The 13,115-nt window shown below is 35.6% G+C and overlaps 1 protein-coding gene and 3 pseudogenes across 1 annotated transcript; all 4 read right to left on the bottom strand.

Annotated features, from left to right (window-relative positions):
- On the bottom strand, positions 1,142–2,512 carry LOC104756032 (annotated as a pseudogene).
- LOC109127053 lies at positions 3,965–5,415 on the bottom strand (annotated as a pseudogene).
- Positions 6,890–8,638, bottom strand: LOC109127478 (putative FBD-associated F-box protein At5g56700). The gene is made up of 4 exons (XM_019232266.1): positions 8,508–8,638; positions 7,455–8,369; positions 7,207–7,347; positions 6,890–7,103 (listed from the first exon to the last, which is right to left on the bottom strand). Exons 2-4 carry the CDS (start codon positions 8,310–8,312, stop codon positions 6,900–6,902), a joined length of 1,203 nt encoding a protein of 400 aa, XP_019087811.1. The 5' UTR covers positions 8,313–8,369; positions 8,508–8,638; the 3' UTR covers positions 6,890–6,899.
- On the bottom strand, positions 10,287–12,043 carry LOC104756021 (annotated as a pseudogene).

Below are 13,115 nucleotides of genomic sequence, written 5' to 3'. Positions count from 1 at the left end.
GCGTATCTTAGGTGTTCGACTTCTATTTCCTTTTTCTCGTTGGGCTTTATTTACGTTTATGTTTATCTTGGGCTTTACGTTTTGTTTGCTCTGTTTTCAGTCGGTTTACAACCTAGGGTTTTCTTTGCTTCTTTTGTATAAATCTCCTCTTAGCTTCAAGGAGGAAGACATCTTTTATTGAATATTATTCAGAGCTTTAAGCTTCTTTATTTTCTCTTGATTTTCGGCTATTCTTTGAATCAACAATCTTCAAGTTCTGTCCTTTGTTCGGCCATTCTACGAATCAACGAACAAATCGACACACCCTTGTTTCGGTCATTCTTGAGAATCAACGACACAAGGTTCTATCTTAGTTACGCTGCGCCAGATAGGAATCGAGAAATGGTAGGACCTAAACAAAGCTGATAACGTAAATCAGAAAAGCTCGAACCTATAAAAAGGGAGAATGAAGAAGGAGGAGTTGTTGGTTTATCAGAAGTATCGGAATCGCAGAACTTCGTTCTTCTCCGTCGATAACTCTCACTCACACCAATCAAATCACCACCACCATCAGCTGCTTTTGACAAACAAAAAAACCTTCAATGACATTAACATCTGATGGGCCTCTTAATGGGACTAAATATCCAGTGTATTAGTTCAAAATCCAGTCTTATTCATTTATTACAGATTTTTTTTATTGGATTTTAATGTTTTTTTTAAGTGATTTTTACATACAGTTGTTTAGTTTTTTACTAATCTAAAGATAAATTATTTATAACAGAAAAAACATAAATTAATTATATAATTCATAAACTAGTAATGGTCTCTCTAGAGTAAAAAAACCAACGACGAGAGTGATAAGGGACACAGATGTTCTACAACCTGAATTGGTTCTGTTGTTTGCAAAAAAAAAAAGACTTGAGCCGCAAGGCATACACATTCAAATCGTAGAAATTATTATTAGTCATAGAATGATAAGCAAAAATATATAAAAAAATAATATCAGACGAGATGATAGAACTACAATGCACATCTAGTTAAACACACGTTTTGTTCGAAAAGTAATTTGCACATATAATTAACACCCAACAAGACAAAACCTATAAAAAAAACCACAACCTTTGATCATTTTCAAGTCTCTACTGTGGAAAACAGAACATTATCATGGCGATGATTGATGAAGAATTGAAGATTTCACATGAGCAGCATGTTTGGAGATAAAACTCAAGAAATCTCTCTCTTCTAGGTTTCCCTTGTACCCTTTCAACTCGAAAGTTTTTAAATTCTTCAACAAAGATTTAGGAATAGAGCTTTCATCATTATTGCTCCAGCTAACTGGTCCATCATATGCCTCATATCTTAAATATTCTTCCTGAAACTAAAAAGCAAATAAGAGTTAAAACTGCACCATATATATGTCCTTTTGACCACAAAACTGTCAAAAAAAAAAACTTACTTGGAGATTGAGATGGAGGGCTTGCAGTTTAGGAGAATCTTTGAGTAACTGGACAAGTAACTGCGACCAATTATCCTTGCATATAATATCTAGTTTCAAACTTTCAAGCTGATTGAAGGAAATAGCATCAGGATACACAGTGATCTGCACACACATGACAAGAAATTTCAAACTCAAGAAAACCTAATTGATCAGAACTTGAAGTTGACAGATGGGAACATATATTACCTCTGCATTGTTGTACAATGTGAATGAAAGATGTTTGACATATGTAACTGATTTGAGAAGCTTCACATCAATGATTTCTGCATCTTCAAGCTCTGGCATATGCTCAACCAAGTGGGAGATATCACCATCTCTAATATCCCTAAATTTGAAATACCTCAACGAAGGAGTAACTATCACGCATCGTTTAAAAGAATCGTCATAGGGTATATATAAAGATAAACGCTTCAAGGTCGGGACAATGACAACTAAATCTCTCACATTGTCTGTATAGTATCGCTCAATTGTTTGATCTTCCAGAACAGGGCAATGTGATAAAAGCGGTGGAAGAGATTCTTGATTCGAGTATCTCACACTTAGAAGTTGCAAAGTTTTCAAGGAAGGGAGACAAACCATTCCAGGAACATCCACAATAGTCTTGTGGCCGCTAAGTTTCAGTGTCACCAGAGATTTGCAGGTATACAAACTACTGAGCAATGATACATCAGGTACAAAAGAAAATAAATTGATACTTATCTCACGCACAAAGCGAGAGATTGCGATTCCAACCCACGATCTCAAATCATCAGGTCGAAGTATTCCATGATAAAAACTGATGCGCAAGCTTTCTATGATAGGAGCTCTGTTTAATGATATATTCTTGTCAATAAAATCCCGATATCTTGGATATGGGCCCTCTAAACTATTGCCACGAATTATGTTATCGTAATCATTGTAGTCGAGTTTAGGCGACCACATCCAAAGAAACTTTTATTGTTTCGAGAGAACGCTGGTTGATACAGCAGCTTTTGTTGGAAGAAACGTTAATATCTTCACCAGCAATTCATCAGACAACTCACTTATTTGTGACATATCTACTAAAGACCTTGATTTTTTTGAATTCAGCACTTACTTTACGAGATAGATTATATTATTAGCAATAATGAGAAATTGCTGGGTTAAGCCACAACAGAGGAACAGAACAAAAACCTAGAAAATTTAGAAATCAAGATAAAGTTTTAGACGGGTGCCCTAATCCCCCATCATGTCATAAATATACAGTATATAGATATAGGCAATAATAGTCTTTGCCTTAACTTGACGTAATTAAGGAAAATATATTAACATAAATAAAAGTAAATCTTCTATCCTTCTATCTCTTCATGTCTTATAGAACATTGTCTTTTAGGCCCTAAGAGCATCATGTCAATCCACCGTCTAATATAAAGCTCGAACCTAGCTAGAAGGCGAACGGGGATGAATAAGAAGGAAGTGTTTTGTAAGAAGCTTCCGGATGTGACGGTGTGCGTGATATATAGAACAAGCAAATAGATGGAGCAGATCTATGAATCAGAGGTCCTCAATGAGGAATGAGAGTGAGAGAGAATCAGTAGAACAAGTTTTGTTGGTTTAAATTGGTTTTATTACTCTTCATGATTATATAATTTGTTGTGCTCTTATCATCTGATTTTTTTCTTTTAGTTAATCTTTGCTGGTAAATTGTTGAAAATCGCACATTTACAAAGAAATTATCGTAGGGATGATCAATATAATTAATCCTCAAGTTTTGATAAAGATGTCATGAGTATGTTTGATTGTAGGAACATAATGTATTGAACACGTAAAGAATTAAAAAAAAATTCTCAAACTTAGACGGATTTGGATACCGTCAATCATCCCATATATGACAACATCAAATTTTCGATTTAATCTTAACTTCCTAAAGAAGCATAGCACTGTGTGATTCGGGTTAAGTTAAACCCTTTGAGCTTTCAATCCTGACTTGAGTCGCAAGGTACACACATACATACAATCATTATAATGATGGCAACAAAAGAAATTCCAGATATAGTTAAAGACAAAACCTTTAAAAAATCCACAACCTTTAATAATGACATAAAGTTATCAGAAGCAATCGGAATCGCAGAACTTTGTCGTCGTCTCCATCTAAACAAACTGCTAAGTTCTTCTATAGTGGATGTGTATGTGAACCTCTTCATGAAACTTTTAAATAATCAAAGCACAAAAACTAGCAATGTTTTGAACCAAGCTCTTGGTGTTGTTGTTCGTTACTGTATTTAATCTCTGTTTTGACTGTTGAGCTAAAGCTCAAAATTGAGCTTATATGCAATAACCATACGATAGAATAAATTAACCAGATGAAATAAAATAAAAACATTTCGTTCAGAAACAAGTTCCACATTCAAATTAAAAAATAAAATAAAATAAAAGTACGTACAGAACCTAATCGTTTCTTGGATAACAAAACAAATACGAAACCCCAGCCATAAGACGAACGATTCTTGGATCATTTTCAAGATTCTATTATCGAACATCAAATCTTTGGGGCACGATTGATGTAGATTTCAAGCAACGAGCATGTTTGAAGATAAAACTCAAGAAATCTCTATCTTCTTGTTCCTCACTGTCGTACTCTTTAAACTTGAAAGTCTCAAGACTATTCAAGAAACATGTAGGAACGGAGCCCTGATTATTGCTCCAGCTAGCCGGTTCATACTCCACATTTTTATATCCCTTGAACTGACATTCAAACAAATGAAAAAAGAAGAGTAAACAAAAAAATGAAGAAGAATTAAAATCACAGCAATATACCATATTGAGCTTTAAGCAAAGTAGTTGACGGGGAAACACATACATTATCGACCTCGAGATCGAGGATTCGCAGGTCAGGAGAATCTTTGAGCAAGTTGACAAGTAACATTGACCAATTCTGGCAGCATATATATAGCTTCAAATTTTCAAGCCGACTGAAGACAATACCATCGGGATACACGGTCTGCACCAGAAATGACGAGAAGGCAATAACAAAGGATTTAAAAAACTCAAGACCATATGATTTAGTTTTCTAAGTAAAAATAGTGATGGAAACATGTTACCTCTCCTCCAGTGTTGAATTCTACGCGAAATGTTAGACGTTTGACAGCTGTGATTGATTTGAGAAACATTTTATTATTTTTCTCAGTAGCCTCCATTACCGTGATATTTGCCTCTTCCAGCTCTGGCATATGCTCAATCAAATAAGAGATACTTTCCCTATCATCGCAAACTTGGAAATACTTTAACGAAGGGGTAATTATCACATACTCATCATCTTCAGGACATCCTTCCTCTGTAAATAAAGTTCAACGCTGCAAGGATGGGACACTAATAACTAAATTTCCCACATTGTCTTTGTATTCTCGGTAAATAAGCAGATGCTGAAGAACAGGGCAATGTGATAGAAGCAGCCGAAGAGAATCTTCATTCGAGTATGTCACACGTCGAAGATCCAAAGTTTTCAAGCAAGGGAGACAAACCGTTGGAGAAACATCCACAAGAATGTTCTTGCCTTCAAGTTTCAAAGTCACGAGCGATGTGCAAGAATACAAACTACACGGAAATAAAACCTGAGAATCACCCCAGACATGAAAATGGCTGATACTTAGCTCACGCACTCGGCGAGAAACTGCAATTCCAACCCACGATTTCAAATCTTCAGGTTGAAGTAATTCTAAAGTAAACCTGAGGTGCAAGATTTCTATGATAGGAGCTCTGTGTAATGGTAGATACTTATCAATAAAATCCCTATATCTCTGGAATCCAGTCCCTAAATCACCATAAACGTCATCGTAATCATCGTACTCGATTTTAGGCAACCACAACCAAAGGAACTGCCACTGTTTCGAGAGAAGGCTGGTTGATACAGCAACTTTTGTTGGAAGAAACGTTAGTATCTTCACAAGCAATTCTTCAGACAAGTCACTGATTCTAGCCATATCTTTCACAAACCTACAAGATACTCTCACTGAGTCAGACTCTACAAAACTTGGGGTTTTCTTACCCTGATAACAAAACAAAAATAAACAAATCACAAGAAACGCACCATAAGACAACCAAACAAATTAGTAGAAAAGTGAAAACAAAGCCAAAAGAGGAACAGAACCAAAATAAACAAACCTAGGATGATAGATAGACAATAGATTAAACCCTGAAAACAAAAAAACAAAAAAAAAAAACACACCATAAGACAACAAGATTTGTCGGAAGCCAACTAAACAAATTAGTAGAAAACCCTAAAAATTTGTCGGAACTCAACCAAACAAATTAGTAGAAAACCCTAAAAATTTCAGGTGATTGACTTAGAGTGGGAGCGACTAAAAGAACTCTATACCCTTTTCAACTCTGAATTGACAAGAGTGTTTTGAGAGCTAACAACCGAGAAAGGGTAAGGATCTATCATCTATAACATGAATCTACAAAGAGAGGAAGAAGAAAGAACAAGTAGTAGGTTGTTTACCAGCAGTAATTGTAGGAATCGCAGAACTTTGCAGTCGGTCACTTTCTTCTCAGACTTCCTTTCCTAATGGTTTAATATATAAATAAAAGAACCTATAGTGACATGATGACCTGATGGGTTTGTTACTGGGCCAGTCTTCTTCCAGTGAAACTCTTTCTGAGTGCATAGTGTATAATTGTATATAGATTTATTAAGGTACAAATAAATTGTAGTTTTTTTCCATGTAAATGTGATTTTACACTGAATAATCCTCAATCCAAAACTTTACTCGTAATTTTTTTGTGGAGATATTCCAATAATTCGAACTTTTTGGCTAGAAATTTCATTCCTCTGCCATGCATTAACAGCTCTGTAACTTATCATCCAAATTTTAAAACAAACGAGACGAGCCAAAGGTATCAGCTATGGCAGAGAATTTGGCAAGTTCATCTTCTTCATTTTACAGACGTTGTTGACATTTACAATCCTAAACGGAATTGGGTTGGATCCGTCATTGGACACCCTAATAAAGGTCAAAGATATAACAGCAAATTCCAAATGGAATGATAAAACAGAGGAATTAAAATGATTTCTTTTTTGGCTTGAATCAACAACACACACTAACTTGACTACTTGAGAGTTGAAACTGTAATGTGAACTGACGGGTCTCGCTTGTTAAGTTTTTCCAAACGTGATTCTCTCTCTGTTATCTTCTACCGAAGAAGAAAGTGACCCTGTAGAACATCATGTGTTAGTTGTCTTTCGCTATTGGAAAGAGGCTTGAGTCGCAAGGCACACACATTTACAAATTGTGGAAATTAACTAGACGATAAAAAAGGAAAAAAAAAGAGAGAGAGAGAGGATAGAACCAAGAACATGACCAAGAAGGCTCAAAGCAAATTATTCCACATTTAGTCAAACAAAACAAACCTTAAAAAATCCTTTAAACAAATACAATGACTCATTTTAGGGAGCATAATAACATCATAGGTGCACGATTGAGGTAGATTTCAAGCAACAAGAATGTTTGAAGATAAAACTCAAAAAATCCCTATCTTCTGGTTTCTCACTGACGTACCCTTCAAACTTGAAAGTTTCAAGACTACTGGAGAAACATTTAGGAACGGAGGCGTGGTGGTTATCGCTCCAGCCAACCGGTTCATACTTCTGATAACAGAATGGAAGGTACTGAAATTAAAAGGAAAATGAAAAAGAAAAGAGTTATAAAATCACACCAACACACCATAATGTGCTTTACCGCAAAGTTGTTTTAAGACGTAGAAATACTTACATCATCGAGCAAGAGATTGAGGATTTTCAGGTTAGGAGAATCTTTGAGCAACTGGACAAGTAACTTTGACCAATTCTCGCTGCATATACGTAGCTTCAATTTTTTAAGCTGTTTGAAGACAATACCATCACGATACACAGTCTGCAGCAGAAATGACGACAAGGGAAATAACAAAGGATTTAATAAACTCAAGACAATATGATTTAGTGTTCTAAGTGAAAACTTGTGGACAGATGGAAACATGTTACCTCTTCTCCACTCTTGTATCCTACGCGAAATGAAAGACGTTTGACAGCTGTGATTGATTTGAGAAGCATTTCAGTATCTTTCCCATTATCTAGCATTACACTGATATCTGCCTCTTCTAGCTCGGGCATATGCTCAATCATATAGGAGCTATTACCTCCATAACCATGAACACTGAGAAACTTCAAAGAAGGGGTAACTATCTCATACCCATCATAAGAACAAAATCGGTTTATATTTAAAGTTAAACGCTGCAAGGATGGCACAATAATAACCACCGCTGTCAAATCGTCAGAGTCCTCTCGGTTAATAATCAGATCTTCAAGAACAGGGCAACATGATAGAAGCAGTCGAAGAGAATCATTGTTTGAGTATAAAACACCCAGAAGTTCCAAATTTTTCAAGGAAGGGAGACAAACGGTTGGAGGAACATCCACAAGAATATCCTGGCCGTCAAGTTTCAGTGTCACGAGCGAGTTGCATGAATACAAACAACAGGGCAATGATACAAAAGGTTGCATTTCGGTATAATATAAATCGATACTTAGCTCACGCAGACAGCGAGAAACTGCAGTTCCAACCCACGAATCCAAATCCTCAGGTTGAATTGCTCCAGGAAAGGAGCAAAGGACCAAGCTTTCGATGATAGGGGCTTTGTGTAATGGAAGATTCTTGGCAATAAAATCTCTCAGGCATGCAGACTTTGAAGGAGTAGTAAAGCTGAACTCGAGTTTGGGCGACCACATCCAAAGATATTTCCACTGTTTGGACAAAAGGCTAGTGGATACGGCTTCTTCTGTTGGAAGAAACGATAATATCTTGACAAGCAATTCATCAGACAAGTCACTGATTTTGGCCATATCTTTTACAAACCCTAAGATACTGTCAAACTCTACAGATCTTGGGGTTTCCTGACCCTGAACAAAAGAAAAAAAAAACAAATCACAAGAAACACAGCATAAGACAACAAGATTTGTCGGAAGCCAAACCATACAATGATACAAATTAGTAGAAAAGTGAAAACAAAGCCACAACAGAGAACCGAAAAACAAAACCTAGAAATTTCAGTTGATTGACTTAGTGGAGGCTCCCGTAGAATTGCAAAGCCATTTCAACTCTGAGTAAGAGCGAGTGTTTGTGAGCTAATTAAGAATCGAGAGAGGGTAAGATGAATCGACAAAGACTCAAAGAGAATGGTGTGGACCGATAGTGTTCATGATGAGACTGTTTGGCTTCCCCTTTAATAATGACAATTAATATTGATGGGCCTCGAACTGGGCCAGTCTTCTTATGAATTTCTTTTAGTTTTCACCAAGTGAAGCTGGAGCAGAGGAAACAGAGGTCCACCAAGATTCGTGTTATGCACGTAAAAGAAATCTTCTCCCTTGTCACTGTTGCTGAAATCCCTGCAGAAGGACTCAATGGACTTGGCAGTAAAGGTTAATAAAGAGGATGATTGAGAGATTCACACTAGAACAAGTTTTGTTGGTTTTTTACTTTTGTTGCTGTGATTGAATTAAAAGTCCTGACCTTTCACTTCTTTCTTTCTTTGTAGTGCGACTTGACTTTGCTAATGGAGACGAATGGTATGGTTATATATATACCTTATATGACATAACTTATCCAAACTTGAGACATAAGGCACAAGTTTTGTTCGAAATCAAGTTCCACATTAAAATAAAGACATTATTGTTCATGGATAACAAAACAAATACAAAACCTATAGTACGACGACTCTTGAATCATTTTTCAAGTTTCAATTGTGGAACATAACATCATACGTTCAAGATTGATGTGGATGTCAAGCAACGACCATGTTTGAAAATAAAACTCAAGAAATCCCTATCTTCTGGCTCCTCGCTGTCGTACCCATCATACTTAAAATAATCAAGACTATCCAACAAACATTCGGGAACGGAGCCCTGATTATAAACGCTCCAGCTAGCCGGATCATACTGCCCATATGATTTGAACTGATATTATAAAAATGAAAAAGAAGAGTTAAAATCAACACAATTCTCCATCATATTGTGCATAGAATGTTGAATAGAAAGAAAATGAAAATTTGGTGTGATTTTAACTCTTCTTTGCATATTGCATATAAAAATGAAAAAAGAAGAGTTAAAAACACATTTAATTTTTGCATAGAATGTTGAAAACATCAATTACAAGTTACAATGAAACAAAAAAAAATTTGCTAAAACATCAAGGAATGAGTAATTTCTTTTATTTGCATGATTCCTCTGTGGTTTTAGGTAATCATTGGTTGGGTTGAATCTTTTGTTTAATCTGTATGGAAAGTTGAAAAGGAGTATGAGACGATTCTAAAGAAGACATTACAGACTATTTGTTTGCTCTGTATTGAGTTAGAAACAAACTGCTAAGTTCTTCTATAGTGGATGCGTATGTGAACCTCTTCATCTTCAACATATAGTAACAAGCTCTTGGTGTTGTTGTTTGTTACTATGTTGGTCTCTGTTTTGACTGTTGAGCTAAAGCTCAAAATTTGAGCTTATATGACATAACCAGACTATAGAATAAATTAAAAGACAATTTTCAATATTTCTTATATACCATGTAATATATAATTAACAACAACATAATCGCCTTTGGCCCTTTGCCCTCCCCTACCTCTTGTAACACGTAATTTTTTCATTAGTATAAGCCATCACAGATCATAGCATTTATGGTTGACAAAAAAAAAAGAAAAGATCATAACATTAATGATATGCATAAATTTAAATCAATGCAATATGGTGACTAGGGCTTCAAGTTAAACAAAAGCTAACTTTAGATTTCAAAGGTATAGACGTTGTCAAACCAAAAAAGATGAATACAAATTTTAGTAGTCATAAGAGATTACTGATCCTACTGGTTTGATCTTACACTTAGATGTGTGAGCTTGCTCTTTCTTGGGTGAGCTTCCGCTTTGGTGGAAGAGACCGTCTACAACACTTGTATCTAAGTGTTTAGATGGATATTGTATGAAAACATTGTAATTACCTTTTTCTTCCAAAGTTTGAAGAACACTTGCGACGACCTCTTTATCTTTTTTTGTTTTGTTTTGTGCAACTGATATATCTTATAAGGAGTAAGGACAGTATCTTGTGACAAGAAGGCACAATTTTTGTTTGAAAGCAATTTCCACATCTATAGAGTTAAACAACCAGAAACATTCTTAAACGAATACAATGACTCTTTTAAGGGAGCATAACATGCATGGATCATCCGTGCAAGATTGATGTAGATTTCAAGCAACGAGCATGTTTGGAGATAAAACTCAAGAAATCCGTCTCTTCTTGTCTTCCCTTGTACCCTTCAAACTTGAAAGTTTCAAGACTCTTCAAAAACCATTCTGGAACGGAGCTGTCCCAGCTAACCGGTTTATAACCCACAAAACGTGACTTACTCTGAGATTAAACATTAAAAACTAAAGAGTTAAAACTACACCACATTGTGCTTTTAGAACTATACAAAACAATCAACGAAGAAACTTACATCATCAACAATGAGATTGAGGATTTGCAGATTAATTAGGAGAATCTTTGAGTAACTGGACAAGTAACTTTGACCAGTCATCGTTGCATATAAACAGCTCTAACTTTTCAAGCTGACTAAAGACAATACCTTCACGATACACAGTCTGCACACATCACACACACATAATAAACAAAGGATTCAAACTCAAGAGAATATAATAATGTGAGATTGAAAACAAAGACTTACATTTTCCGCAGAGTTGAATGCTACGCGTAATGAGAGACGTCTGGAAGATGTAACTGATTCGAGAAGATCTTGAGGATTTCTCAGAACAATGATATTTGCCTCTTCCAGCTCTGGCATATGGTCAATAGAATAGGAGAAGCCTTTACAATAACAATCTTCAACTTTGTAATCCTCAAAGTTGAAATACTTCAAAGAAGGTGTGACTATGATACTCGCACCAATAGAACATGTCGAGTCTATATGTACAGATAAACGCTTCAAGGAAGGGACATTAACAACTAACCCTAGCAAGTTGTCATATCCAACTCGATGAATAAACAAATCTTCAAGAACAGGACAACTTTGTAGAAGACAATCTTGATTTAAGTATCTCACATGTCGAAGCTCCAAGGTTTTTAAGGAAGGGAGACAAACCGTGCGAGGAACATCCACAACAATCTTGAAGCCTTCGAGTTTCAAAGTGACTAGAGACTTGCAAGTATACAAACTACTTGGGAATAACACTTCAGGTTCTTTATAGAAAGGTAAATAGCTGATAACGACGAGAAACTGCGAGTCCAACCCACGATTCGAAATCCTTACTTTGAAGTGATCTAAGACGTACCCTGACGCGCAAGCTTTCTATGATGTAAGCTATGTAGAATGGCAGATTCTTGTTGATAAAATACTGACAAAGGTATGAAGATTTTGAAAGATTGAAATCATTAATGGTGTTAGGGTAATCATCGAACTCGAGTTTAGGCGACCACTTCCAAAGAAACTTCCACCGTTTGGACAAAACGCTAGTTGATACAGCAACTTTTGTTGGAAGATACGATAATATCATAATCAGCAATTTATCAGACAAGTCGCTGATGTTGGCCATATTTTTGTTAGAAACAGACTAAAAGGATTTTTCAGAAACCAAACCGAAACCAAGCGAAAACAAAGCCACAACAGAGGAACAGAACAAAAACCTAGAAGGAAGTCGCTTATAAATATAAAAACCTTTGGTGGGCTTTAGGCCTAGGTGAAGCTCTATCAATTAGTACTACCTCATTATTGAAAGGAAGATATAAAGGTTTAATTACATTATTAGGAAGGACTTACTAATATGATACCAATGTATTTTTAATTTTATTCTTATGTTAAGAACCTCACTTACTAGATATTTGGTATTAAATCATGACTGAATTTGTTTCTTTTGTTAGCTTAAATCTTCTGTGGCCATATGTGATTACTGGTTACCGGTTTGGTTAGACTAATTATTTTGACTTTTGTTTAATTTTAGGAATATTTGAAAGAGGAGTATGAGACTGAGATGAAACTACAAAAGACATGTACATTTGTGTTTTGACGGTTAATTCAAATACAACAACATCAATGAGTAGTTTTATTAACTTAAGCAGTGTTGTGTATGTTATGTGACAACTAAGAATCTCAAATTTTTATCGAATTGAGTTGAATCTGATATTTTAGTTCTTCTTTGGCTTTGTAGTGTAGCGTATGCAAACGTCAAATTTTTATAAGATGTCATGAGCAGGAAAATACACCCATATGCGTGCTCAGATCGGTTTACATAATTATGGAACCTAGACGGATTTGGGTTGGGTCAAGTTACCTATTTGACTCCTTACGATAAGACAACATCAAATTTTCGTTTTAGTTGTAACTTTTTTTAACAAGCATAAGAGTCATGACTGTGTGTGATTCGAGTCTCGAGATGAGGTGACCTTTTAAGCTTCCAAACTTGAAATTTACGACAATATTTGAGCATAAGGAGACGGGTGTTCCAAAAACCTGATTTGGTTCTCTTCTTTGAAAAGAAACTTGTGTCGCAAGGCATACACATACAAATTGTAGGTGATACAAGACGATATAATTTATCAACCAAATGATAAGAAGGCAATAGTTTTTTTTTGAAAGAAGTCCCAAATCTACAGTTAAATATCTAATTC

This window comes from Camelina sativa, chromosome 2 (assembly GCF_000633955.1).
Source record: "Camelina sativa cultivar DH55 chromosome 2, Cs, whole genome shotgun sequence".
NCBI classification, from domain to species: Eukaryota; Viridiplantae; Streptophyta; class Magnoliopsida; order Brassicales; family Brassicaceae; genus Camelina; species Camelina sativa.
Note: the sequence above shows the minus strand (reverse complement) of the source record. Positions and strands in the feature narration are given on the sequence as shown.

What these genes read in the sequence shown, in the direction of transcription:
- LOC109127478 (XM_019232266.1), bottom strand. Translation starts at nt 8,312, where the DNA reads ATGGCCAAAATCAGTGACTTGTCTGATGAATTGCTTGTCAAGATATTA. An exon ending in GATACAAGAGTGGAGAAGAG is followed by an intron (nt 7,348 to 7,454) that starts GTAACATGTTTC and finishes TTTCTGCTGCAG; the next exon opens with ACTGTGTATCGTGATGGTAT. An exon ending in TCAATCTCTTGCTCGATGAT is followed by an intron (nt 7,104 to 7,206) that starts GTAAGTATTTCT and finishes TTTTAATTTCAG; the next exon opens with TACCTTCCATTCTGTTATCA.